This window comes from Nannobrachium achirus, assembly GCF_963921795.1.
Source record: "Nannobrachium achirus genome assembly, chromosome: 21".
In the NCBI taxonomy this organism is placed as follows: domain Eukaryota; kingdom Metazoa; phylum Chordata; class Actinopteri; order Myctophiformes; family Myctophidae; genus Nannobrachium; species Nannobrachium achirus.
In genome coordinates this window covers 17,880,302-17,905,008 of record NC_137828.1, presented here as the reverse complement: position 1 = coordinate 17,905,008, position 24,707 = coordinate 17,880,302, and the positions used below count along the sequence as shown (strand labels likewise).

The 24,707-nt window shown below is 42.6% G+C and overlaps 1 protein-coding gene across 1 annotated transcript in view; it reads right to left on the bottom strand.

The window, feature by feature from the left end:
- Positions 1-6,787: 6,787 nt before the first annotated feature.
- LOC308306618 (atlastin-2-like) overlaps positions 6,788-24,707 on the bottom strand; it is a gene marked incomplete at its 3' end in the record, with an annotated part of 31,441 nt that continues 13,521 nt past the window's right edge. Inside the window, exons 4-6 of the mRNA XM_080751657.1 lie at positions 21,085-21,474; positions 17,149-17,214; positions 6,788-6,910 (exon numbers count right to left, since the gene is read on the bottom strand). Coding sequence (XP_080607783.1) covers positions 6,788-6,910; positions 17,149-17,214; positions 21,085-21,474 — 579 coding nt within the window. The remainder of the gene's footprint in view (positions 6,911-17,148; positions 17,215-21,084; positions 21,475-24,707) is intronic.

Below are 24,707 nucleotides of genomic sequence, written 5' to 3'. Positions count from 1 at the left end.
AACAGCGCAAGGCCGCTCCCAATCATGAAACTGAGGGGGACGCTGCGTTCCCTTGATGAAACTAGCTTGGTTACCATGTGACATGCGACAGCCAATCGGCAAATAGGTCGCCTAGGTAGCCTGAATGTCTCAGCACAATCGCACGTCTTTAATGAAATCTGTTCCACAGATTTAAAAACCTATAGGTGCACCATGGCCTGAGCAGTTTTTTCCAGACTGGTAAACCAAGAACACACCAGCCTAAGACCCGCTAAAATCTTCATACAATGTGTTATTTCTGAACACATAATGAACTATTAAACATGAGAGATCATCATTACCTTGATGGCCTACCTGCTGAGAGGGTCAACAGCTGTTTCCTTTCACTCTCTCCTGCTCTTTATTGTAATGTCAGTATAAGTTTCATTTCCCAGTAAAGGCTCTGCCAGTATACTTTGTTTCTGAACAAGTTGCGTCACTCCCAGATTAATTATTATGCAAATGCATAATAATCACATTCACCCATGCACACACACATTCATTACATTCACCCATTCACACACACATTCATACACCGATGCCGGAGGAAACCATACAAGGCACCAACCTGCTCACCGGGAGCAACTATAGGGGTTCAAAGTCTTGCCACTGTTTGCAACTGACTCTTTCCATTGTTTTGAACAATGCATCTTACGTAAATATTTTACTCATCTCATATTGGGACAAAATGTGACCTTTCTTGATTTCTTTTTCTTTTTTTCTGTAAATTATTTTCCCCAGCATCCAATTCAGTCCAGCATTCATCACATTCAAATGACATAGCTACACATATACATTCTATACTGTACTTTGTAACCTTGTACTGTACATTTATTACTAAGGTAATAATGGAGGCCAATGACAACATTTCATAATGTATAAAATGTTTATTTATTTTACATATTAAAACAAGTATTCATGTGTGTCAATGGACCTACACATACAGTATATATGGGCACAAATTTTCGCACAAGAGTCCCCCGTTGTCCCCACCCTGAAGTTGCCAGGCCCAGCTTATTTCTCTGTTCTGGCTGTGCCATTAGCCAGTTTAAGCAACGCTACAGCAACGGCAGATGACAACGGTAATCGGAAATGATCCGTGCTCGATAGATAAACCTGCCGCCGCGGCCATCTCTACTACGGCAGAAGGTCCCTTCCCACGTAGCGCCTACTCCGTCTGCTGCGTGTGCGCGTCGCCATGGGAACCAAAGCCTTCAATGAAAGTGGTGGTTTGCTTAACCATTTTGATCACTACGGCGATTACGTCATAGCAGCCGTAGTCCCGCCTCACGTTGCGGTAGCAGAAACGGTCTGCTTAATGACGCTACTGTCTCCCTCTGCCACGCCTGGGAGGACCCCAAACTGAGCTCATGCTTCCTTCAGTGCATGAGGAGAGAGCAAGCTGCTTCTTATCACCTGACAGGGGGAGCTTCCCCGTTTGGACGTAGCGCGTGGAAGGAACACGCTATTCCAACAAGTTCCATTCCCCTCCATCAGGCGCACCGGCTGGCCAGGGGGAGGCAGTATAGAGACCAGGATTACTGCATGTTTTTGTGAGGGTATCTACCCTATAGGAGACACGGGGAGAACATGCAAACTCCACACAGAAAGGCCCTTTTGCTGACCCCACTTAGGGTGTGGGTGCTGATGACACAGAGGAGAGAACACGCCCCCCAGCACCCACAGCGTCCCCCGGCAGGAATCAAACCGAGGACCTTCTAGCTGTGAGGGGACAGCGCTACCGACTACGCCACCATGCGCCCGCTTTTGCGACAGTCTTGTATGATGAAGGACTTTATTTTACGGAAAAAAAAAACATGAAATTTTGAAACTTGGAGATACAAGGTTTCTGCCCCGACAGTGACCTTCAGTGAAACAATACCTGGTAACACTTTAGAACAACTAGTTAATATATCATTCATAAACTGTTAGTTAATGAGTTATTAGTGACTTCTTTAAGAATCTCTGTAACAACATATGAGATGAATGTTCACAATATCCAAAATATGCTGGTTTAAATGTAAAGAAAATAGATGTCTGCATTGCCTGTATTAATTGGTCTTAAATCTGTATGACAAATATATCAACCACATTATTGTATACAGTATACAGTATATAAGAGCATTTCAAAAAGAAAATAATAATAATCAAGCCATCGAGGATCCTGATCAATCATAACCATAAACCATTTTTTGTATCTTTAATGTATGGAAATTAGATAATTTGTATTTTATTTATGATTTACAAAATACTATTTATGATTTTTTTTAAAAAGTAATTGTTTTTAATGTAAGAAACAGAAAAAAGGAGTATAAATTGACCCAAAAATGGGTCCCACTGTGGGAGACAGTGCTGTATAAGATATAGAAAACAACCCTTCAGTGAAACAATATTAATGTGTTGTAACAACATTTGCATGTACTGTATTGTACTGCTTGATTTACAATGCAATCCAAGTGGCTAACATCACAGTTCAGTTCACAGTTCACAAGTTCATGATTATTATGTTCACCATATACTGGTAAGCATGCTGGCTTCAGATTGAGTTTCCGACACTGCCTAAAATGCTGGTATCGTCGAGTGGAGCATGGCAGTCTTACCATTCCTATGCCACGTAATTTATCACATGATATTTAATTTACAGTAATATTTTTGCCATTTTATTTATTCATAGATCCCACTATTTATTATTATTATTCTGCCCTTTTTGACACCTACAGTATATGGTTCTTCCTACTCTCGACTAGAAATCGCTTCCAACTCAAAAACGTTCTGCTTGCTTTGGACACATCGGCTAGACCTTTTTATTTAATTTCGTACTTTTGTTGATATCATTTTTGGGAGGGCTTTTATGTCTTTATTGGTAGGAGATAGACAGTCGGCTGACAGGAAATGGGGAAGAGAGATGGGGAAAGACTTGCAGCAAAGGCCGTCGGATCGGGACTTGAACTCGCGCCACGCTGTTGGGCTACATCAGCCTAGTTGCCTGGACCGCCACGCCAGCGGCCCAGGCCAATATTACACTTTTAATCACAAAGATATCCCATTGGAAATGAACGGGACAAAGTAACCAAACCCACCACAATACTCTGGCATTGTGTTACATAGAAACATGACTCAACCTTTTCGCAAGACATTGTTGTGGACGGCATCAATGCTGCTGGTTCAAATTCAGGTGAGTGAGGAGCTTTAAAGAGGTGGTGCCATAGTTTTGTTCTTTTTCTGGTTTTCATGTGTCTAGGAGGTTGACAGTAGCCTACTTCATTAGACCCCCTGGTGTGGTTGTTATGAGAAAATACATATTCCCTTTGTATTTTGTATGTATTCCTGGAGGCTGACACCTTTTGCCAATCCAAAAACATTGAGTAAATGACATCATTTAATCATCCTCCTCCTAGTATAATCATAATACCTGATAATCGTGTTTTGGGGGGAAATAAATCATGGCACTGCATCTTTAACTGTTCAGATAATTAAGGAAATCCTCACCTTTAACACTTTTAACGTGGGAAAACGAGTCTTCTTTCACACATTATTACTAGCACAGTGACTACCAAAGCACTAACCTCGTATCACCAGACTTTTCACTGCGTTGGAAAGTCTGGTATTCGTTCTAAATCCGAGCTGTGTGATCTGGTTTTGAAAGAAAAAAAACAATGGCGTCTTATTGTTTTTGTCCACATAATAAGTCTCTATTAGTTCAGACCTAGTCGCGCTACGATTTAGAATAAAAGATCAAAATACCAAATGATTATTATACCAAAAGAAACAAAACGATTATACCCATTTAAACTAATTTTAAACTAGGGGAATTATTTTGGAGGCACCGGTTCTCGTCGGTGGTTGAGTTTCTTTTGTTCGTCTCCGATTCTCACCAATTCTTCTTCTTCGTCTTCTTAATCTTCTTATTCCTCTGTGCGTGACATAGAAAAACACAATCGTAAAACAATAATGACTTTCTGTTCATCCCCTCTTTAACCCATGAAGACCTGAGGCCAGTTCGAAATCAATAGTTCTCAACCTTTTTATGATATACCTTTATGATATACTACAGTTGGCCGCGGACCGGCATCTGAAAATGTCTTTCTTGTGCCAGGGACCCCTCGCACCAGAAGAGAAGATTTGTAATATCTTGTAAAATCTTGTGAAATCTTTCAAACAATTTCAAGATTTTTCTAAAATGTTCAAGGTACGTGCTTTGCGAGCTTGTACATGTACAATCGGGTTTATTGGGTTCATTACCTACAACGACATGAACCCCAGCCTCACTATTTTGACATAATAGGCGAACATTCTGCAAGAAATAGGCAACTCAACTCAACAAAAACAGCAGATCTATAAGTTCACAGTGTGAGCCACATAAACTGGCTATTTTCGCTATTTGACGTACAATGAAGTTTATAGGGTTTAAAGGGACAGTTCACCCCAAAAATCTCCCACTGAGCAATAGACGGATATTAGACGTCTAGTTTTTTTCTAGACGCAATTTCAACCGTCTAGTTTATGTCTATATTTAGACCGAAATTAGACTTTGCCTTTTTTCCCCACAATTCAATAACTATTTATCAAAAAAACTACAGTAAGCTGCATAACTGATCTCCTAGTATTGGACTATAATAATAATAACATGCGCTGGTCAATTTAAAGTATAGTTTAGACTTAGCCGTGATTTAGACGTCTAAATCAATACCGCGTATCAACGTCTATATCTAGACCAAATTTAGACGATTAAACTTAAGACATATTTCAATAAATATATAATTAAAAAAATAACTGCACGTTGCAGAATGATCTCCAAATATTGCTTTAAAATTATTTTAACAGTCATTCGTCAATATAAGGTATCCGTCTAGATGTACACGTCTATTATACCGCTTTTCAACGTCTATGTTTAGACCATTATATAAGTCATTTGTTTTCAACCGGTGGTACGTGGACCACTAGTGGTCCGCAGAGGTATAGCAGGTGGTCCGGCTATGCATTCATTAAACAAAAGGTACTTTAACTTTTTTAACTTTCCTTATATTTTAATTTTGAACTCTACTTTCTTTTTTGTATGTGAATATGAAGAAAGGTCTTTGGGAATAATAATCTATCTATAAATGCGAGAAGTCTCTGCGTGTGTGTCTGTCTGTCTGTCTGTGTGTGTGTCTGTAATCCGCGTATCTCGAGAACCGTTCGTCCCACCGGCTTCAGATTCGGCACGCGCGTTCCCCGCCGCGGCACGGTTTTCCCGAACCGGCGCGAAACGTTCGGAATCTCCTTATGCGGGGTTGATTGTTGACATCAGGCTGTTCCGGAGGAAATCGGCGAAAGCTCTGACTCATTGTGACATCACTTCATGAAAGGCTCTGACATCACGTACGCCACATGAGTCAACAAAAAATCTCTGTGAGTGTGTATGTATGTATGTAATCCGCGTATCTCGAGAACCGTTCGTCCCACGGGCACGCGCGTTCTCCATATATGGGCATAAAATGGATTGCAGACAGACAGATACAGATATCTCCATATATGGACATAAATGGACAGAGGCAAACAGATGGTCAAAGATCTCCATATATGGGCATAAAATGGACGCAGACAGACAGATACAGATATCTCCATATATGGGCATAAATGGACACAGGCAAACAGATGTTCAAAACGGGTCCTATGACAACAGGTATAATGAGGTTTGCATTAAAGGGGGAACCGGCACTGTGTCTGCAACACAGTTGGAGGCACAGACAGATACTCCATATATGGGCATAAAATGGACGCAGATAGACAGATATCTCCATATATGGGCATAAAATGGACCCAGAACTATAACTGCAGTGATCTCCACATATGGACATAAAATGGACGCCGACAGACAGACAGACAGATACAGATATCTCCATATATGGGCATAAATGGACACAGGCAGACAGATGGTCAAAACGGATCCTATGAAAACAGGTATAATGGGGTTTGCATTAAAGGGCGGGGCATTCATTCCCTATTTACATTGTTCCGAGTTGGCCAGGTCGCCGACTAGACTTCGGGCGGCCCAGCTTCTGGTAATAATAATAATAATAATAATAAAAAACAAAAAAAAAACTGATAGAATGATATAGGCTTATGCGCCTATCAATACAATTAGTTTCCTCAACAATGCGTACTACCCTAAAATTAACACAGGTGGTGTGAGTCTCATTGATTAAACAAAATAATTGTAATCGATAGGCTTATGCTGCGCCTATCAATACATTTAGTTTCCTCAATATGAGCACAGGTGGACAACGTCACCTTCTAATAGGGCCAGAAAGACAATACTAACATGTCTGCATTGATGGCTCAGTGGACTGTGCTTGGGACTTGTAAGCCAGAGATCGTCTGTTCGAACCCTGCCGAACACCTTGATTTTCACTATTTTCAACAGCCTGTTATGGATCAATATTGATCCATTTACCGTTTACAGTATATTTTTAGACCTCATTTAGACGTTTAATCCACATCTATAATTATACCACGTTAGAATTATTTTAAATAACCTTTTTATTTGTTGTTTTAAGAAAAATAAATGAAGCCGGAAACAGCTCTTGTCTATAAAGTGCTCCTCGTGTGCCTATTCAATATATATTGATTAAATAAAATCATTTTAATAGCTATTCATCAATACAGCTAAAGTGGGTACTCGGGACCAGCCTGGTTCCCCCGGGGGGTCCCTGGAATGCCTGGCCGGGCCCCGGCGCTCGGTTGTCGGCTAGGGACCACTGGAAGGCCCCCCTGGAGGAGCGGCGGCCTAGTTGTGCGCCGGCAGCCGGCTAGAGTGCGTGGAGCCCCCGGCCGGGTCCGGGGCGGCGAGCCGGACGCGTGGGCGCCTGGTTCGAATCCGCACGGCAGTGGAGCTGCGGTCGGAGAAAGCCTGGAGCTCAGAGTGTGTTCAACCGCTACACTTAGGCTCATTTTCCCATGTTTAGAATTTTTTACATTTTCTCCTGGGGCCCGCGAACGGCGTGGCGGGGCACCGGCGCTCCATGGGCTGCCAGGGACCCCCAGAGAACCCCCCCTGAGAAGCGGACCCCTACCCGGCCGGGCCACGCCGCGTGGAGTGGAGCATTGGCTTGTAGATCGGCTACTTTTGGCTATTTTTCCATATTTTTTTCCAGGGGGTCCCCAGAACTCCGGGGGTCCCCGGGGGCCCCGGCGGTGGCCCTGCCCCCGGGGACCCCCTGGGTGCCAGCCCCGTTCCTCCCGGTCACACGGGGGCTGAGTTACGGCCTTTTTAGCTGGCTGCAGTGGCATGCTCTGGGGCGCAGAGGCCAACGCGTGGGTACCACCCCCGGCTCTCCTGGCTGCTCCTAGCCCGAGTTATGCCATTTTATGCGTGCTGCAGTGGCGGGGTTCTGCCAATAGGCGGCGCTCTACACGCGGCCGGCTAAGGGGCGCCGAGGCGGACGTGTGGGTACCGGCCCCGGCTCTCCCGGCCGCTCCTAGCCCGAGTTTTGCCATTTTTTAGCTCTTTGGCGGTGCCGCCAGGGGGTCCCTGGGGGTCCCCGGGGGTCCGGCGGCCCCCAGCCACTCTGCGGCCCCAGGCCGAGGCCCCAAAGTCGGACAGGAGCGGAGCGGCGGCCCGCCTGGTTCTCCATAGCCATATCCCCAGGTCCACGGTCATATCGCCAGGGGTCCCTGGAGGTGGTCCCCGACCGGGGGTCCCTGGAGGTGGTCCCCGAGCGGGGGTCCCCGGACTCTGCGGTCCGAGGCCGAGGCCCTGGAGTCGGATTCGAGTCGAGCAGCGAAGGCCTCTCAAATCCTACTCATGTTGTCAATGATGTCATATTCAACTAGAAAATATTGTTCCTTCGAAACAATTGTGGGCTCGCTTCAAGCCAGAAAACAATGGCTATATATGTACAAAATGTACTATAACAGGCCAATGTAAGAAGGGTGGTATCTGTTCCTTAACCTATTGGGAATGTGCTTGCAAGATTTCATGCACATTGCAGGCTGTGTTCATGATTTGAGGTGTTTTTGGCTTTGGCCACTTTATCGCTGCTTGCAGCTATATTCATTATTATTATTTTTTTGTGTGTGTGCACTTCATAGGCATATTAGATAAAGGTCCTTAGATTGTGTGTAGAATGTTTCATGCAAATTGCAAAAAAAAAATCCTAACAGGTTTAAGCGTTTCACAAACTGCTCAAAATGATATAGCGCCCCCCTTTGGCCAATTGGGGTAAGATTGGTTTTAGTGATATTTGGACTAACACTCTACATCTTTGCCAAATGCCATGAACATGTTACTTTGCATGTATGATTTAGAGGCAGAAGAATAATTTGCATAAAACTGCAATATTCATTGAATTTATTTAAAAAAGCATGTTTCAATTTTAAAGAAATCCGATCTGACAGATCTTTAGATATCGGTCCAAAGTTCACGTAAAAAAAGTTTTGTGCACGTGGAGCGAAAATTCCAGAATAAAAGCGGGTTTACGCGTTTTACAAACTGCTCAAAATGGCGGAAAATCGAAGGGCGGAGCTTACTTAACAACAACACAGATGTCTTCCGCTTGAGTCAAAGCACGCGTGTAACAAGTTGCATGTCTTCAAACAAAACGAGTCATGACTTATGCCCGTTTGAAGTTTGAATTTTCAAACGCTTCGTATAGCGCCCCCTTTGGCCGATTGGAATAAAATTGGTTTCAGTGATACTTTGACTAACCCTCCACATCTTTGCCAAATGCCATGAACGTGTAACTTTGCATGTATGATTTAGAGGCCGAAGAATAATTTGCATAAAACCGCAATATTGATTGAATTATTAAAAAAATATATTTCACTTTAAAAGAAATCCGCCGAGACTAGTTTGACCGTATTGGTCCAAAGTTCATGTGAAAAAAGTTTTGTGCACTTGACGCGAAAATCCCAGGAGGAGATAGATTTTTACTGTTTTTCATATAATTCCGAATTGTGGGAGACCTAAAGGTCAGAGGTCAAAAGTTAGAGGGTAAAAGTTGTTCGGCATGAGGAGACGCATAAGTGTATACAGGTTTCATGGCTGTATGTATAACACAGCATGAGCTATACCTGTTCAAAGATCGCACTTTCGAAGGCTTCCTACAGCGCCACCACTTGGCCGATTGCTATAAAAAATAATAGCACACTTCGCCACTGTAAACTGAACACATTGATGTTTTTATTTTCATTTTCTCACTAAGTATGTAGGAGTAGAAAGGAACCGAAGTTCCCGTCTACTGTCTGACTGACTGACTGATAGAATATAGCTGCAAGCAGCGATAAAGTGTCCAAGGCATAAAAAGCAGGAAAGCAAAAAGGCATCAAGGGAAAGCAAAGAAGAATATAAAAAAAAAACTAGAAAAATATTGTTCCTTCGAAACAATTGTGGGCTCGCTTCAAGCCAGAAAACAATGGCTATAAAAGCACAAAATGTCAAGATCGCAGGCAGTGCTCTCTTTGACGTTACTGACGTCAAAGATTGGTCCATTTTGTTCCAAAAATGTGTTGTGCAAAAGTTGACCCGCTGGTGGCGCTATAACAGGCCAATGTGAGAAGGTTGGTATCTGTTCCTTGACCTATTGGGAATGTGCTTGCAAGATTTCACGCACATCCCAGGCTGTGTTCATGATTTGAGGTGTTTTTGGCTTTGGACACTTTATCGCTGCTTGCAGCTATATTTATTATTATTATTTTATAATTTTTTTGTGTGCACTTCATAGGCATGTTAGATAAAGGTCCTTAGATTGCGTGTAGAATGTTTCATGCAAATTGCAAAAAAAATCCTAGAATAAAAACGGGTTTAAGCGTTTTACAAACTGCTCAAAATTATATAGCGCCCCCCTTTGGCCATTTGGGGTAAGATTGGTTTCAGTGATATTTGAACTAACCCTCTACACTATTTTGTCATGAAAATGTGACTTTGCTTGTATGTTTTAGAGGCAGAAGAATAATTTGCATAAAAATGCAATATTGTTTGAATTATTTAAAAAAGCATGTTTCAATGTTAAAGAAATCCGATCTGACAGATCTTTAGATATCGGTCCAAAGTTCACGTAAAAAAAGTTTTGTGCACGTGATGCGAAAATTCCAGAATAAAAGCGGGTTTACGCGTTTTACAAACTGCTCAAAGTGGCGGAAAATCGAAGGGCGGAGCTTACTTAACAACGACACAGATGTCTTCCGCTTGAGTCAAAGCACGCGTGTAACAAGTTGCATGTCTTCAAACGAAACGAGTCATGACTTATGCCCGTTTGAAGTTTGAATTTTCAGACGCTTCGTATAGCGCCCCCCTTTGGCCGATTGGAATAAAATTGGTTTCAGTGATACTTTGACTAACCCTCCACATCTTTGCCAAATGCCATGAACGTGTACCTTTGCATGTATGATTTAGAGGCAGAAGAATAATTTGCATAAAACCGCAATATTGATAGAATTATTAAAAAATTATATTTCACTTTAAAAGAAATCCGCCGAGATTAGTTTGACCGTATTGGTCCAAAGTTCATGTGAAAGAAGTTTTGTGCACTTGACGCGAAAATCCCAGGAGGAGATAGATTTTTACTGTTTTTCATATAATTCCGAATTGTGGGAGACCTAAAGGTCAGAGGTCAAAAGTTAGAGGGTAAAAGTTGTTCGGCATGAGGAGACGCATAAGTGTATACAGGTTTCATGGCTGTATGTATAACACAGCATGAGCTATACCTGTTCAAAGATCGCACTTTCGAAGGCTTCCTACAGCGCCACCATTTGGCCGATTGCTATAAAAAATAATAGCACACTTCGCCACTGTAAACTGAACACATTGATGTTTTTATTTTCATTTTCTCACTAAGTATGTAGGAGTAGAAAGGAACCGAAGTTTTTTGATACTTGCACTGACTAGTATGACTAGTATAGAAATAATGACAATATCTAAAGTGTGCTCGCCAGGTACTGGCGAGCCCACAACTAGAAGCAGTGTTCTTCCGAACAGGACTCCAACAGGTAGGTTTTTTTTGGCCTAGTGGTGACTCTATAATAGGCCAAAGTGAAAAGGGTGCCACGTGTTCTTGGGCCTTTCACGGCAATTGGACGTTGCATGCGGGATTATAAGCATTTTGTTCCAAAAATGTGTTTTGCAAAAATTGACCCGCTGGTGGCGCTATAACAGGCCAATGTGAGAAGGGTGGCATCTGTTCCTTGGCCTAGTGGGAATGTGTGTGCAGAATCTCACACACATAGCAGGCTGCGTTTGAGACATTTTGTTCAAAAAGGAGCAATCCTGCAAACCTTGGAATTCAATGTTAGCCAATTAGATAGAATATGATATCTGACAAATCCTTCATGATTACATCACTGTAGAGATACTGTGTACTGATTTGTGTGATTTTCTGATAAAATCTGAAGGAGTAATATCGAAGAATGTGTTTTACATACTGTAAGTCGGCCTTCTGGTGGCTATAAATGGCAGATGTGAAAAATGCAGGGCACAGGTTTTTCCTTGGCCTCTGGGAAGTGTGCATACAAAGTTTTACACTAATCGGTGGTTATAGGTAAAAGCACAAATTGGCCTCTACACAACATGTATGCAATAGACTGTAGGCCTATATGCAACAGACATAAAAAACTGTGATACTATGCACCTGGACAGTGGGATGATGTACATAGTAAGCCTTGCCACAACATGTATGCAAAAGACTGTAGGCCTATATGCAACAGACATAAAAAACTGTGATACTATGCACCTGGACAGTTGGATGATGTACATAGTAAGCCTTGCTGAGCTATGAAGACCATATGAATCGGCCGAGCCATGAATCTCATAGGGCAGGAGCCTATCTCCTGTTTCTGTAGCGTAAGGCAGCTTGATGTACAAGTACACCCCCTGGACATGACGCTAGTATGTCGCAGGGAGTTACCCCCAATCCAACCCTTGATGCTGAGTTTCAAGCAGGGAGGCACTGGGTCCCATTTTTTAGAATCTTTGGTATGACGCGACCTGGGTTTGAACCCGGATCTCCCAGTCTCAGGGCAGACACTCAAACCACTAGGCCACTGAGCTGGTACATGATATCATTGCAATCCTTGGAAAACACAATCACAACATAGGTGTAGACATGACAGTTTGTATTATAATGCTTGTTTCAGGAGTTATGATGCAAAATACATTATTTAGTAATGGCGGATATTAAAATACGCATCAAGGGGGGTTGGGGGACATTTTTAGGAAGGCTCCATATCAGACATTGTTCAAGGAACCAAACTGTAAAGTCTACCAAATGTCATGGTTTTATGCTTATATAAATCCCAGGCGGAATTCGATCCAACACCCTTCTACATGAAAGGCACATGCCCTGACCACTACACTAGGCAGCCACAGGATCTGTGAACCATGTTTGTTTAAAAAAAAAGTTCTATGTAGGCTGAGTGCCTTGATTTTATTGATTTCTTTTTTATATTTTGGAGGCTTGGGGTGAAATCAATGTAAAGTAAATGTAAATGTAATCTGAGTATTTCTGACATTTTCGAGTGATCATATTTTCTTTCACTCAGAACAGAAAAATCACACCTTGTGAACTGAGTGGTGGTCAAATAAAAATAGTCAAATAAAAAGAGTCAAATACATGGATTGCAAGGTTGCTCATGCTCAACAGTGGCGGGAGACAGACGGACGGCCGGACGGACGCATTGTGAGCTTAAATCCAACTATTTCCAACTATTATTTGTTTATTATTATTTTGACCTGCTTTAAGAAACTCGGCTAATGATGGACGAGTGGACGCATTGTGAGCTTGTAGATTAGAGCTGGGATCGGGCCCATTTTTTCTGTCCGTTCCGAACCCGTGTGGGCCGTGTCCGACAGTTTTTTGTCCGACCCGAATCGACATCCGAGCATTAATCATTAAAATGCGTCCGACCCGTGCCGAGGCCCGAACCTTATGTTTCCAACGTTTTTTCCCCTCCTTTCTTTTTCTTTGAGGAAGCCACTGATTTACACTCACAAGCAAACTTGTTCTAATGTGCAGTGCATTCAGCGTGCCTGCTTGTTACCCTTAATGTGAATATTAAGCCACACTGTGGCTTGTGAAAGTGTTTAAATAGTAGGCTATGTTAGATTATTAAATCATACAAATAATAACGTGCGCTGCGCTGCAAGTTTCTGCGCCTGGAAAATAGCAGATCTACAAGCTCACAACGCGTCGCGGATGCGAGGCGTTGTGAGCTTGTAGATCAGACACATTTTGTCACGGAACACGCCATGATGAAGAAGTATAAGCCAGGATTTACTTGGGTGATGTGATGTGTGTTGAACGGACGGACGAGGCTGCAGTGCAGAGTGCACACAACAGCGCCGAAAAATAAACATCCAATGCAAGGTAAAGTAGTGGGAACACAAGCAGGGAGCTCCATTCAGCGGCACGCCACTTCCAATGAAACCACAACATTGCGTATACCTCAGCGTGGGACTTTTCTCCATGCTCAGAGTTATGTCTCCGGCTGCAACATTAGCGCGAGCAGCCCCACACACACACACACACACACACACACACACACACACACACACACACACACACACACACACACACACACACACACACACACACACACACACACACACACACACACACACACGTTCGTGCTGTTGCAGCCACCCAGTCGCGGACATGTGTGTGTGTGTGTGTGTGTGTGTGTGTGTGTGTGTGTGTGTGTGTGTGTGTTTGTGTGTGTGTGTGTGTGTGTGTGTGTGTGTGTGTGTGTGTGTGTGTGTACACACACACACACACACACACACACACAACGTTTGTGCTGTTGCAGCCACCCAGTCGCGGACATGTGTGTGTGTGTGTGTGTGTGTGTGTGTGTGTGTGTGTGTGTGTGTGTGTGTGTGTGTGTGTGTGTGTGTGTGTGTGTGTGCGCGCGCGCGCGTGCCCTCCTTGCTACGTGTGTGTGTGTGTGTGAGAGAGAGAGTGTTGAGTCTGCCTGCTCAATAGCGCCCCTCCTTTAACGTGTGTGTGTGTTTGTGGTCTGTGTGTGTGGTCAGGAGAGGTATGACAGGCGACAGACATACACGGCCAGTAACATCGTGAAACCTGATTACAGGAGTGGCGGTGAGACCACCACTCAAAAATAACGGCCGGTAGAGAAGGGCTCATTTTAAACATGAACGTGATCTGGAGTTAGATCAGACGTGTCAACATTAAAGAGTTTGACATACGCACATGCCATGGGCATCCAGGATGTTTACATCAACTCAACCCGATGTGGGGTTTGAACTCACAACCGTCCGTATATCAGGCACAGGCACTGACCACTACACTACGGCAGTCACACGTGACATAATGGACCTGTAATTTAAAAAAAAAAAAAAGTTTTATGTAATGTACTTGATGCCTTCTTTCAAAATTATATAGCGCCCCCCTTTGGCCAATTGGGGTAAGATTGGTTTCAGTGATATTTGGACTAACCCTCTATAGTAGTTTTACTTTGCATGTATGTTTTAGAGGCAGAAGAATAATTTGCATAAAACTTGCAATATTGATTGAATTATTAAAAAAGCATGTTTCAGTTTTTTTTAAATCCGATCTGACAGATCTTTAGATATTGGTCCAAAGTTAATGTAAAAAAAGTTCCATGCACGTGATGCAAAGATTCCGGAATAAAAGCGGGTTTAAGCGTTTTACAAACTGCTCAAAATGGCGGAAAATCAAAAGGAGGAGCTTACTTAACAAAGACACAGATGTCTTCTGCTTGAGTCAAGGCACGCGTGTAAACAAGTTGCAAGTCTTCAAACGAAACGAGGCATGACTTATGCCCCTTTAAAGTTTGAGTTTTCAAACGCTTCGTATAGCTCCCCCCTTTGGCCAATTGGAGTAAGATTGCTTTCAGTGATATTTGGACTAACCCTCTACATATTTGCCAAATGCCTTGAACGTGTCACTTTGCATGTATGATTTAGAGGCAGAAGAATAATTTGCATGAAACTGCAATATACAGTGAATTATTAAAAAATAATGTTTCACTTTAAAACAAATCCGCCGAGACAGATCTGACCGTATTGGTCCAAAGTTCATGTAAAAAAAGTTTCGCGCACGTTATGCGAAAATCCCAGGAGGAGATAGATTTTGACTGTTTGTCATATAATTCAAAATGGTGGGAGAAGTACAGAGGTCAAAAGTCAGAGCGTAAAAGTTGTTCGGCATGAGGAGACGCATAAGTGTATACAGGTTTCATGGCACCTGGTTCGAATGATATCAACGCACTTAATGCGAAATATTCACGTGCTTTCAGACTCTTCAATGCAGAAAGTATCCAGGATACTTGGATATCCAGTATCCAATAACTCACCAATGCAGAGATATTAGTAGTAAAATGTCGACATCTAGTGGTCAACCTCAGAGGAGCGCAAAAATAAAACCTGAGGTGAATCCCAGCCTCGAACCAGATGCCAAGTATGCTCTGTTCCCCGGTGTAACGCTCCACGCCACAGACCCCGACGGAGCAGCGCGGTATTGGCGCGGTAATCCCACTCAGCGGCGTTACCGAGTTATGTGCCGTTATGGACAGAATAGTAAATATTCAGTCCCTCACTATCCACGCCTACCCCACTATCCACGTCAAAGATAAATGCACAAAAAAGGAGTCACATCATCCGTTCATTAGCTCAGTCAGTAGAGCACGGATGCAACAAACCCACGGTTTGGGTTCGATTCCCCTGAGGGGAATAATATTCAAGGCGAGAGATATCGGCGCATGCGTACTTCAAAGTGCACGGAGAACAGGATACCGTGGATACTCCTCCGTGGATACCCAGTGCATACTCTCTGCATTCAAACGTCTGAGAAATGGTGAAAAAGTCGGATTGAATGCGAAGAGAGCAGTCGAAGCCGGTGTTCATGGCTGGACCTGAAACAGAGCATGAGCTTTACCTGTTCAAAGTTGGCATTTTTCAAAGGCTTCCTACAGCGCCACCCTTTGGCCGATTGTTGCGAGCTTCGCGTTTTAGCCGTTTGGCATAGTCCTCTGCCATACTGCCGAGTTTCGTAAAAAGCGACTGCACGGTCTAGCCGCTAGAGAAAAAGTGGCGGAAGAATAATAATAATCATAATGATGAAGTCCAATATCAATGAGTGGCCATTTGCCACTTCGTGGCCTTGGCCACTAATAAATAATGACAATATCTAAAGTGTGCTCGCCTTATAGGCGAGCCCACAAATAGGACGAAACACCCATTTTAACTAACAGGTTCTAGTGGAGCAGAGGATGAGTACAGGACTAAAGCACCAGAGGTAGTAAGTTCGAATCCCACTGACAATGTCAATGATAATGTCACAATCTGATAAGGTCAAATACCCATGGAGCAGAGCATCAGAACAGAACTAAAGCACCCGAGGTAGTGAGACAATCAGTTTTTCACTACTTTTGAAGGCCGTTAAGGTCAGTTTTTCACTAATTTTGCTGGCCGTTAAGGTCTAAATATAGACGTCTATTAGACGTCTAAATTTAGACCCAGGTATAAACTTAGACGTCTATTAGACGTTTATTAGACGTCTAGTCTAAATATAGTCGTCTAATAAATTTCCATTTCTAGACCATTTTTAAACCATTTCTAGACGCGTCGTCTAGGTGACATATAGACGTCTAATAGACGTCTAATAGACCTAAAAATGCTCGGTGGGCTATTACTCACCCCATGGGGATTTGAATTCATTTATATATCTTTTTGTTTTTGTCGCATTCTTAAGCCAATCATTTGATGACCAGCAATGGTTCCCTGTGGAGACACAAAGAGCCTGCTTTTTCCCTATACAGACACAGAGTCTCCTCAGATTATTGGCTTGAATGCCAAAAAAAAAAAACAATATCCATGAATTCAAGTCTCCACAGTAATCGCTTGGGGGAAAAAAGTAATTTTCAGGTGAAATATCCTTTTAACCCATTCAGGCCAGGAACACATTTTAGTGTATTACAGTACATGTTGTGTTTTGTAGGCACATTTTTGAATAATATTGTTTTTCAGAAAACTTAGGTCAGGCATAAATAAGTGGCTAACTCTGCATGTACCATACAAAGAAGAAAAAGAAGTCCAGTTATATAAACACAATTCAAATTCATCAGATTCTTTACTGTAATTCTAAATGATTTAATAAAATCTCTGAACTTACCGACAGAAGTGAACTTTCCCAGTTTCTGTTGAATCCTCTTCATCTTTCTCTCAGCGAGGGGGACCTTAGCCTGAAACATTTTGAAGACCCCAGCATTATACCAGTGTTTCTCAAACGTACAAATCTCAGGGTCTCCCCTTAACTCAGTGTACAAATGGAGACAAATGGACCCGTCAGGGTTCATTTGGTTCCATTTGTAACCAAATGAAGAATGTATTTTAACTAAGGCTGGGACTTTAACTGATTAATTGTGATTAATTAATTACAGAAAATTAACGCGATTCATAATTTTTACACATTTTAATCGCACTTAGTTTTTGCACCACAGAACCTTCAGTTTCTGGCATACCGATCATAGCGATGCACCAACCAAGAAGAGACAACAAACGCAAAGGGAGAAGTAGCCGATCAGAGCGATTTGCTTGGCCAGTGGATGTGAAATTTTGATTTAAAAAACTCACTTGTTACGCTCATACAACAAAATGTGTTTTACTTGCTTCTCAGGTCAAATATCGATGTGCGATTAAAATGTGATTAATTGTGATTAATTAATCACAGAGCCTGTAATTAATTCGATTAAAATGTTTAATCGCATCCCAGCCCTAATTTTAACACAAAGACAGGTAAATGGTGTCAAGAAAATGGCTTGAACGTGTTCGACCCAAGAGACATCTCAGTAGGGAAAACAAACATGCTTTAGAGCAGTTCAGTGGCCTTGTGGTTAGAGTGTCTGCCCAGAGACTGGGAGGTCGGGGTTTGATCCCCGGTCGGGTCATACCAATGACTGTAAAAATGGGACCCAATGCCTGGGTGGGTTAGATCACCACTACTGATTTTCCAAGCACTGTAAAAATGGGACCCAATGCCTGGGTGGGTTAGATCACCACTACTGATTTTCCAAGCACGGCACGGCTGCGGCTCACCGCTCCAAGAGATGGGTCAAATGTGGAGAACAAATCTTGCATACAGCAATGCATGTGGCAAACAGTAGGAATCTTAAAAGGTGTGCTACCTGGATGGATATACTAGGTACAAACACACACACACACACACACATCGATAATTAGATCTCACAAAAGAAAAACAGTCAGAAGTAATGAGATAAAAATGGTAAGGAAAGCAAACAAAACAGGGCAAAACAATAAAACTGGACAAATACAAGATTTCAATCAGAAATGATTAAAAGGTAACACTGGATTTACACATATAACAATCTCAGCCAGGGAACTTCAAAGCAGAGCAGGGGTCATAAGTCCGCACAAGGACAAACGTGACTGTGGCAAGACTTGGTCTTTCTATTTTAACTTTTTTTTTTTTTTAGTTTTGCACACCGTTATAATGTTCTTATTTTGATCATAATACACAATTGATGAATGTCAAATCCCCAGGATTTCCTCAGAATATGTATGACACTACTACTGTAGGCTCATTGGCGAGAGCCAACGCAGCACCCTAGGAGCCTACAGTAGTACAGTAGTGTCATACATATTCTGAGGAAATCCTGGGGATTTGACATTCAGTGGCTCTTTGGCTGACTGGTTAACGTACGTGCCCCGTTATAGTAGCAGCCCGGGTTTGCCTCAGGGTTTGTTACCTCGCGGTCACGCTACATTGGTGGCAGTGCTCCCTATGGTCGCCGGACAGTGCCGTGAACCCCTAACCCTAACCCTGTTATAGTAGCAGCCTGGGTTTGCCTCGCGGTTTGTAAAAAATAGCAGCTCTATGAGCTTGCAGCGCGGCACTCGGTGCCGCACTGTGAGCTTGTATATCTGCTATTTTTCAATAGTTAAAGTTATACCATGTAACTTTTTTTATAAAACAAATCTTAAAATTGTCCTAACTGTTAAATCGCTAAAGTTTTAGAACCCCCACTCCGTTATTTTCAGCTTCTAAAGCCTTCTCTTTATATGTTTTCTATGATCCCTACTGGGGACCGTTTTTCGCTGCAAAATTGCGTCATCACACTATCACAGCGAGGGTTATACACTGCCGGCCAATCACAGCGCATCTTGGAGTGGGGTCGCTAGGGCGGCCATATTTGTAGTCTCCCGTGTGTCTCTATACTCGGGTGCACGGTGAAGCATGGGTGAAGGAGTGTATCTCCGGAATGGCTGGAACGCACAGCAACCAGGGACCCCTCAAAAGATAGATCTCGGCGAGGTGGAGGCAGACGTGGGGGTGTGAGAACCGAAAAACGGCCGAAAGACGCGGACGCGACCGAGGTTTGCTATAGAGCTACTGACCACAAGTTGAGCAACTTACACAGTATAGCTTTAAAGCATACATGGGCAACTGGCGGCCCGTGGGCCTTCAGCTGTTACAATTCCAACATGAACATTTAATTCCGTCAGTCTATATTAGTAGCCTAATGACTAGTATAGTAGTATTAAAATGTCTTTTTTTTAATGTCTTTGTATTTAGGTTCATGAAGTTAACATGAGTATATAACTAAATGTGTTTGAAATTAAATCAAAATATTACATTTCAGGATTCCAATAAAAAAAAAGAACAAAATATAATTCAGGATTCCAATTAGTCGGGGGCCTAAGGGAGATGACATGGTAATCTTGCGCTAATCGTCTAAAAGCGCGAAATTTTGCACAGATGTAGCCCAGGGTATGCTCTAATGATTTGGCTAGGGCGCCCGAGTCGGCGACCTTCGGGGTCGCCACAGCGGCCAAATCAAGTTGGGCTCCCATCGACTTTCTATACAGGAGGAAAATACCCAGAAAAACACGTTTTTTTCTGTGTATTTAAGTAGGATGTGAGGGGTCTAACTAGGGGTTTGTCATGATGCTGAATCCATTGCAAGCATTTGTTTTGCACAAAAAACATTCCTTGGGCTACAAATGGCCCCAGAAAACGATGGTTTAGTGATGAAAAGTGATGAGTCATCACTTTTCAGAGTTTTGTGGGTGTTTTCTGGAGCTGTGGTGACCCCGAAGGTCGCCGACTTGGGCGCCCTAGCTAAATCATTAGAGCATGCCCTGGGCTACATCTGTGCAAAATTTGGCACTTTTAGACTGATTAGCGCCAAAACAAAAACCCTAAGGCCTCCGACTAACATGAATGCTCACCCATACATGCATCATTTTCTGAGGCCATTTCTAGCCCAAGGAATGTTTTTTGTGCAAAACAAAGGCTTGCAATGGATTCAGCATCATGACAAACCCCTAGTTAGACCCCTCAGATCCTACTTAAATACCCCCCCCAAAAAAAAAGAATCTGGGTATTTTCCTCCTGTATAGAAAGTCAATGGGAGCCCAACTTGATTTGGCCGCTGTGGCGACCCCGAAGGTCGCCGACTCGGGCGCCCTAGCTAAATCATTAGAGCATGCCCTGAGCAACATCTGTGCAAAATTTTGCGCTTTTAGACTGATTAGCGCGAGATATCCCTAAGAACCCCGACTATACAACATAACTATACAAAAGTATAGACTATATCTATAATCTATAAAGTTATAATATAGGAGGTGATTTCAGAGAATTTGGTACTGGTTGCTGAAAAGGACAGAGTAAATTCAAACAGCAGTCTACAAGTAAACAAACATGCATACAACTGGTCAACCATGGAACATGAGGCAGACTATATACACACACACACACACACAGAATTCTTATATATTCTTATAGCAGAAACTAATTTGTGCTAGACTTTGACTTTACCCAAAAGCTAAACTATAACCATAATTCTGACAGATTCAGATTTATGTAAATGATGTCTGTGACCTTCATCCTCATGGAGGCAAGAAGAAATTGATTTAATTTTGCCATTATTAAGGTCAGTTTATTCCAAGTTCTCAAGAGCTGACACACACTGACACACACACACACACACACACACACACACACACACACACACACACACACACACACACACACACACACACACACACACACACACACACACACACACACACACACACACACGATGACCCACCTGTTCCCAGAGCGTTTTCGAGTACTTGACGTAGGCCCAGGCGCAGAGAGAAAGCAGCGCCACGCCCATGACCAGGTTGGCGAGCACTGCCAGCCCGGTGAGGCCAATGAAGCCCATCACGCCAGACACCACATAGGTGACGAACATGACGGCAAAGAGTGTGGCGGGCGTGCGCGCCGCGTAGAAGATGTTCTTGCCGTCGTTGTGTTTGGAGAAGTTAGCGAAAGCCTCGTCAAGCTCCACTTCCAGCTGGTTCTGGTAGCGCTGGCAGAACTCATCCCCGCCCATCTTCTTCACCGAGCGGAAGTGGCGCACGGAACACTCGCGGGCCTCGTCGTGGCAGCGCTCCAGATCGGCCGGCGCGATGTACGGCTTGTCTCCACCGCAGATCTGAAGTTGGGGGTGAGGAGTAGACAGAACTTCATTTAGCTTTCAGGAAATGGCTTCATAATTGCTTCAAAAAAGAACAGAAACTAATTCCCTTAAAAACACGCGCACACACACACACACACACACACACACACACACACACACACACACACACACACACACACACACACACACAATGAGTATAATAATACATATTAAGTGACAATAGGTAAAATTACAGATAACAATAACGTTGTCTGAGGTGTCTTGCATTTGGTCATCTAACAAGAGAGGAGGGGGGGGAACAGCTTTATGGTCGGTGTTTATTGCTGTGATACAACAGGGAGTACAGTACAGTGCATTTAACTTCATGCAGTGGGATGCTGTAGAGTCTACCAATTATTATCTCCTGCTGAAAATAGCCGATTTACAAGCTCACAATGTGTTATTGTGGCGAGGTTAAAAAGTATAAAAGTGGACAGTCGCCGACAACGCCACCTGGAGGCTATGAGCCCAGGAACTCACTTAACCACTTCTCTATGAGCACACAGGTTCTTATTATACAGGGTTGAGCAGAGAAATAATCAAAACAAGGGGTGCAATAAAGCATATTTATTGCTACAAAGTACAAAACACATTAAAACAAAATGAACCAGTTTTCTTTGACTTCTACTAGTGTAAATATCCCATGCAGTCCGTTTGCGCAGAAAACAGTCCTTCAGTCCCTTTTGTGGCAAATGTCTCTCCTTCTTCAGGTCTCCTTTAAGGGTCAAACAAAACTCAAATCAATTGCCATGTCCACAACTCAATTCAAAATACATGCACTGTACAACGAAGCATAAGAACGAATAAAACTATTACAGTTTAAAGGAAATAAAATCATGCAATAATTTATACAAAGCAGTGAGGACTATAGCAAACAATTAAATAGTTAAAATGACCCAAACGGAGGCTTTTCAGTGAGCGATGATACCAATAAAAGGAAATAAAACTAAAATGACTAAAATAAGGGGGTTAGGGAGGGGTCGTTTTTTATTGAGGGGTGTTACTGGAGAAATTGTATAAGCCCTGATATAAAATGCCATGACCCTCCCTCTCAATTGGGGGAAAAATCAATGACCCTCCCCAAGCATTAAAATAAAAGAGATTGACCCTCCCCTAACAACATGACATTTACCACAGTAAAGTTATGCCTAAAACCTTAACTTATAGTTAGGGCTGTCGAGACGATTAATCATACAAAATAATTGCAATTGACAAATAATTAATTATATAATTCCAGTTCACTGCAATGTAGGTCATTTCAATTAAGTTCTCACTCCAGTCAGCTGGTCTGAAAGATAAAATGACAATAGGCTATAGAATGGATCTTTCCAAGCAGTGAATGAAAACTGTGCTTTCTTATTGTCATCACCTCAAATGAAACCCTGGATTATTTACTTTTCTTCAAATTGACTGGATCCAACACACAAGGTAACATCTAGGTCTTTATCCATCACAATGTTTTCACATCAAACAAAGTAGCCTAATCACTCAAACCTATGTGTGACCAAGTTTAACATCTTAATGAAGAAGGTAGAGTGCACTGTGAGACAGATGAGACCTTTCTCCTTGCTCTCTCCCTCTATTTTTGCTTTTTGAGAGAGAGCGACTCTAGCTCTCTAGCGATAGCGATTCTAGCCTCTTGGCGATCTCGGAGGGAATCTTTTTATTCCTCAAGAGGAATAAAATCAAGAGTTGGGGGTGTATAATATCTTTATTATATTTATATAAGATAGGCTAATAATATATTTGGCTTGGAATTGGCTGTCGAATCATCTTTTACAGCATCACAACGGCGAGGTTTGGTTTGACAGTTAATTACCTTGAGTGCGCTGCATCTGTGATGTAGTCCACATTTTGAAGAATGAATCCGGTTTTTAGGTGAAACAAGGGGAATGCATTAGGGTGGGATGAGGCGGTGGGAAAGTCAGACTGACAGAGTTCAAGTTTAACCTCTCTCTCTTTTTTTTTACTTGGCCTATTGAGCGCGGAGAAAGGCTCACAACACATCTTTGATGTGGTGCAGACACACCTGAAAGCATTCTCACTGATTAATGGCCACTTTTAGAGCGGAGAGACATTGGGTGCGTTTATATGCACAGATGTATTCCACTTATATTCGGAATGACTGCTCATTCAGAATAGAAATGCTCATATAAACGTTTAGGAATGGCCATTCCGGTCTGACCCGAATGAATTTTCATTCGGGTCTGAAGGGGTGGTATATGCCGTTTCAATCGGGATACATTTGTCATATAAACGCTCCATTCAGAATGAGCTGCTGTCTGGAATAAATGAATTCTGTTGCGCATGTCTGTGCTTTGCGCGGTGACGTAATGTGCGCAGACGTAACTCGTAAACAGGAAGAGCAGCAACACAGCGTCGCGCAGCACCAAGGCAACGCACGCTGGATCAGAGAGCAGACCATGGAGCAGACCAAGTGAAATCATATCGAGCGCGTCACCATAAAAGAAAGCACAATATAACTATGAAACTGGTGGTCGGAGGGTGAGATTAACTTCAAATCTGTGGCTGACTTGTGCAGTGCACCGAACATTCGGGCGTTTGTGTAAAGGAGTATTCTGCTGAGCTGAGCCTGTCGCCTTTCAACGAGAGACTTCACAATACGCAAGAGGAGTTCATCTAGTAGAGACATATGCACGTTATTAATATTTTATCTACAGAGGTGTGTAGGTCTACTGTGCTGGCTCTGGAGTTGTATTCAGTTTTCGCACCTCGCCAACAAAAGCTGCCTTGCGCCCATTGTCAACAACGTGAATTAACAGGAATTATTTACCTGCATGCATATGAATGGACTAATGTGTGACCCATTAAATACCATTAAGTAGCCTAGTAAAAGAGAATGTTTGGATCAGAGCCCTAGAATGGTTTGGATAATGGGTTCATGAACTAATTAAATTATAGCAGTGACGTCTGCAAGTAAATGTACATGACAACACAATATTACCTAGCCTACATTATGCAACTAAATGGAATAACATCGATATGCATTGTATTGTGTTAATATATAAGCCTACATAGACTATTAAAGAGGTTATACCAATCCACATAGCACGCCCGTTTGTCAGCCATTTTATACAAAATCATTCATGTATTCCATCAACTTCATTCTTTCTGGTTTAATTTTGGAAATAAAATGTGAGGTCCACAAATGTTTGCGTGTGATATTGCCTGTTTTTAGGACACTTATT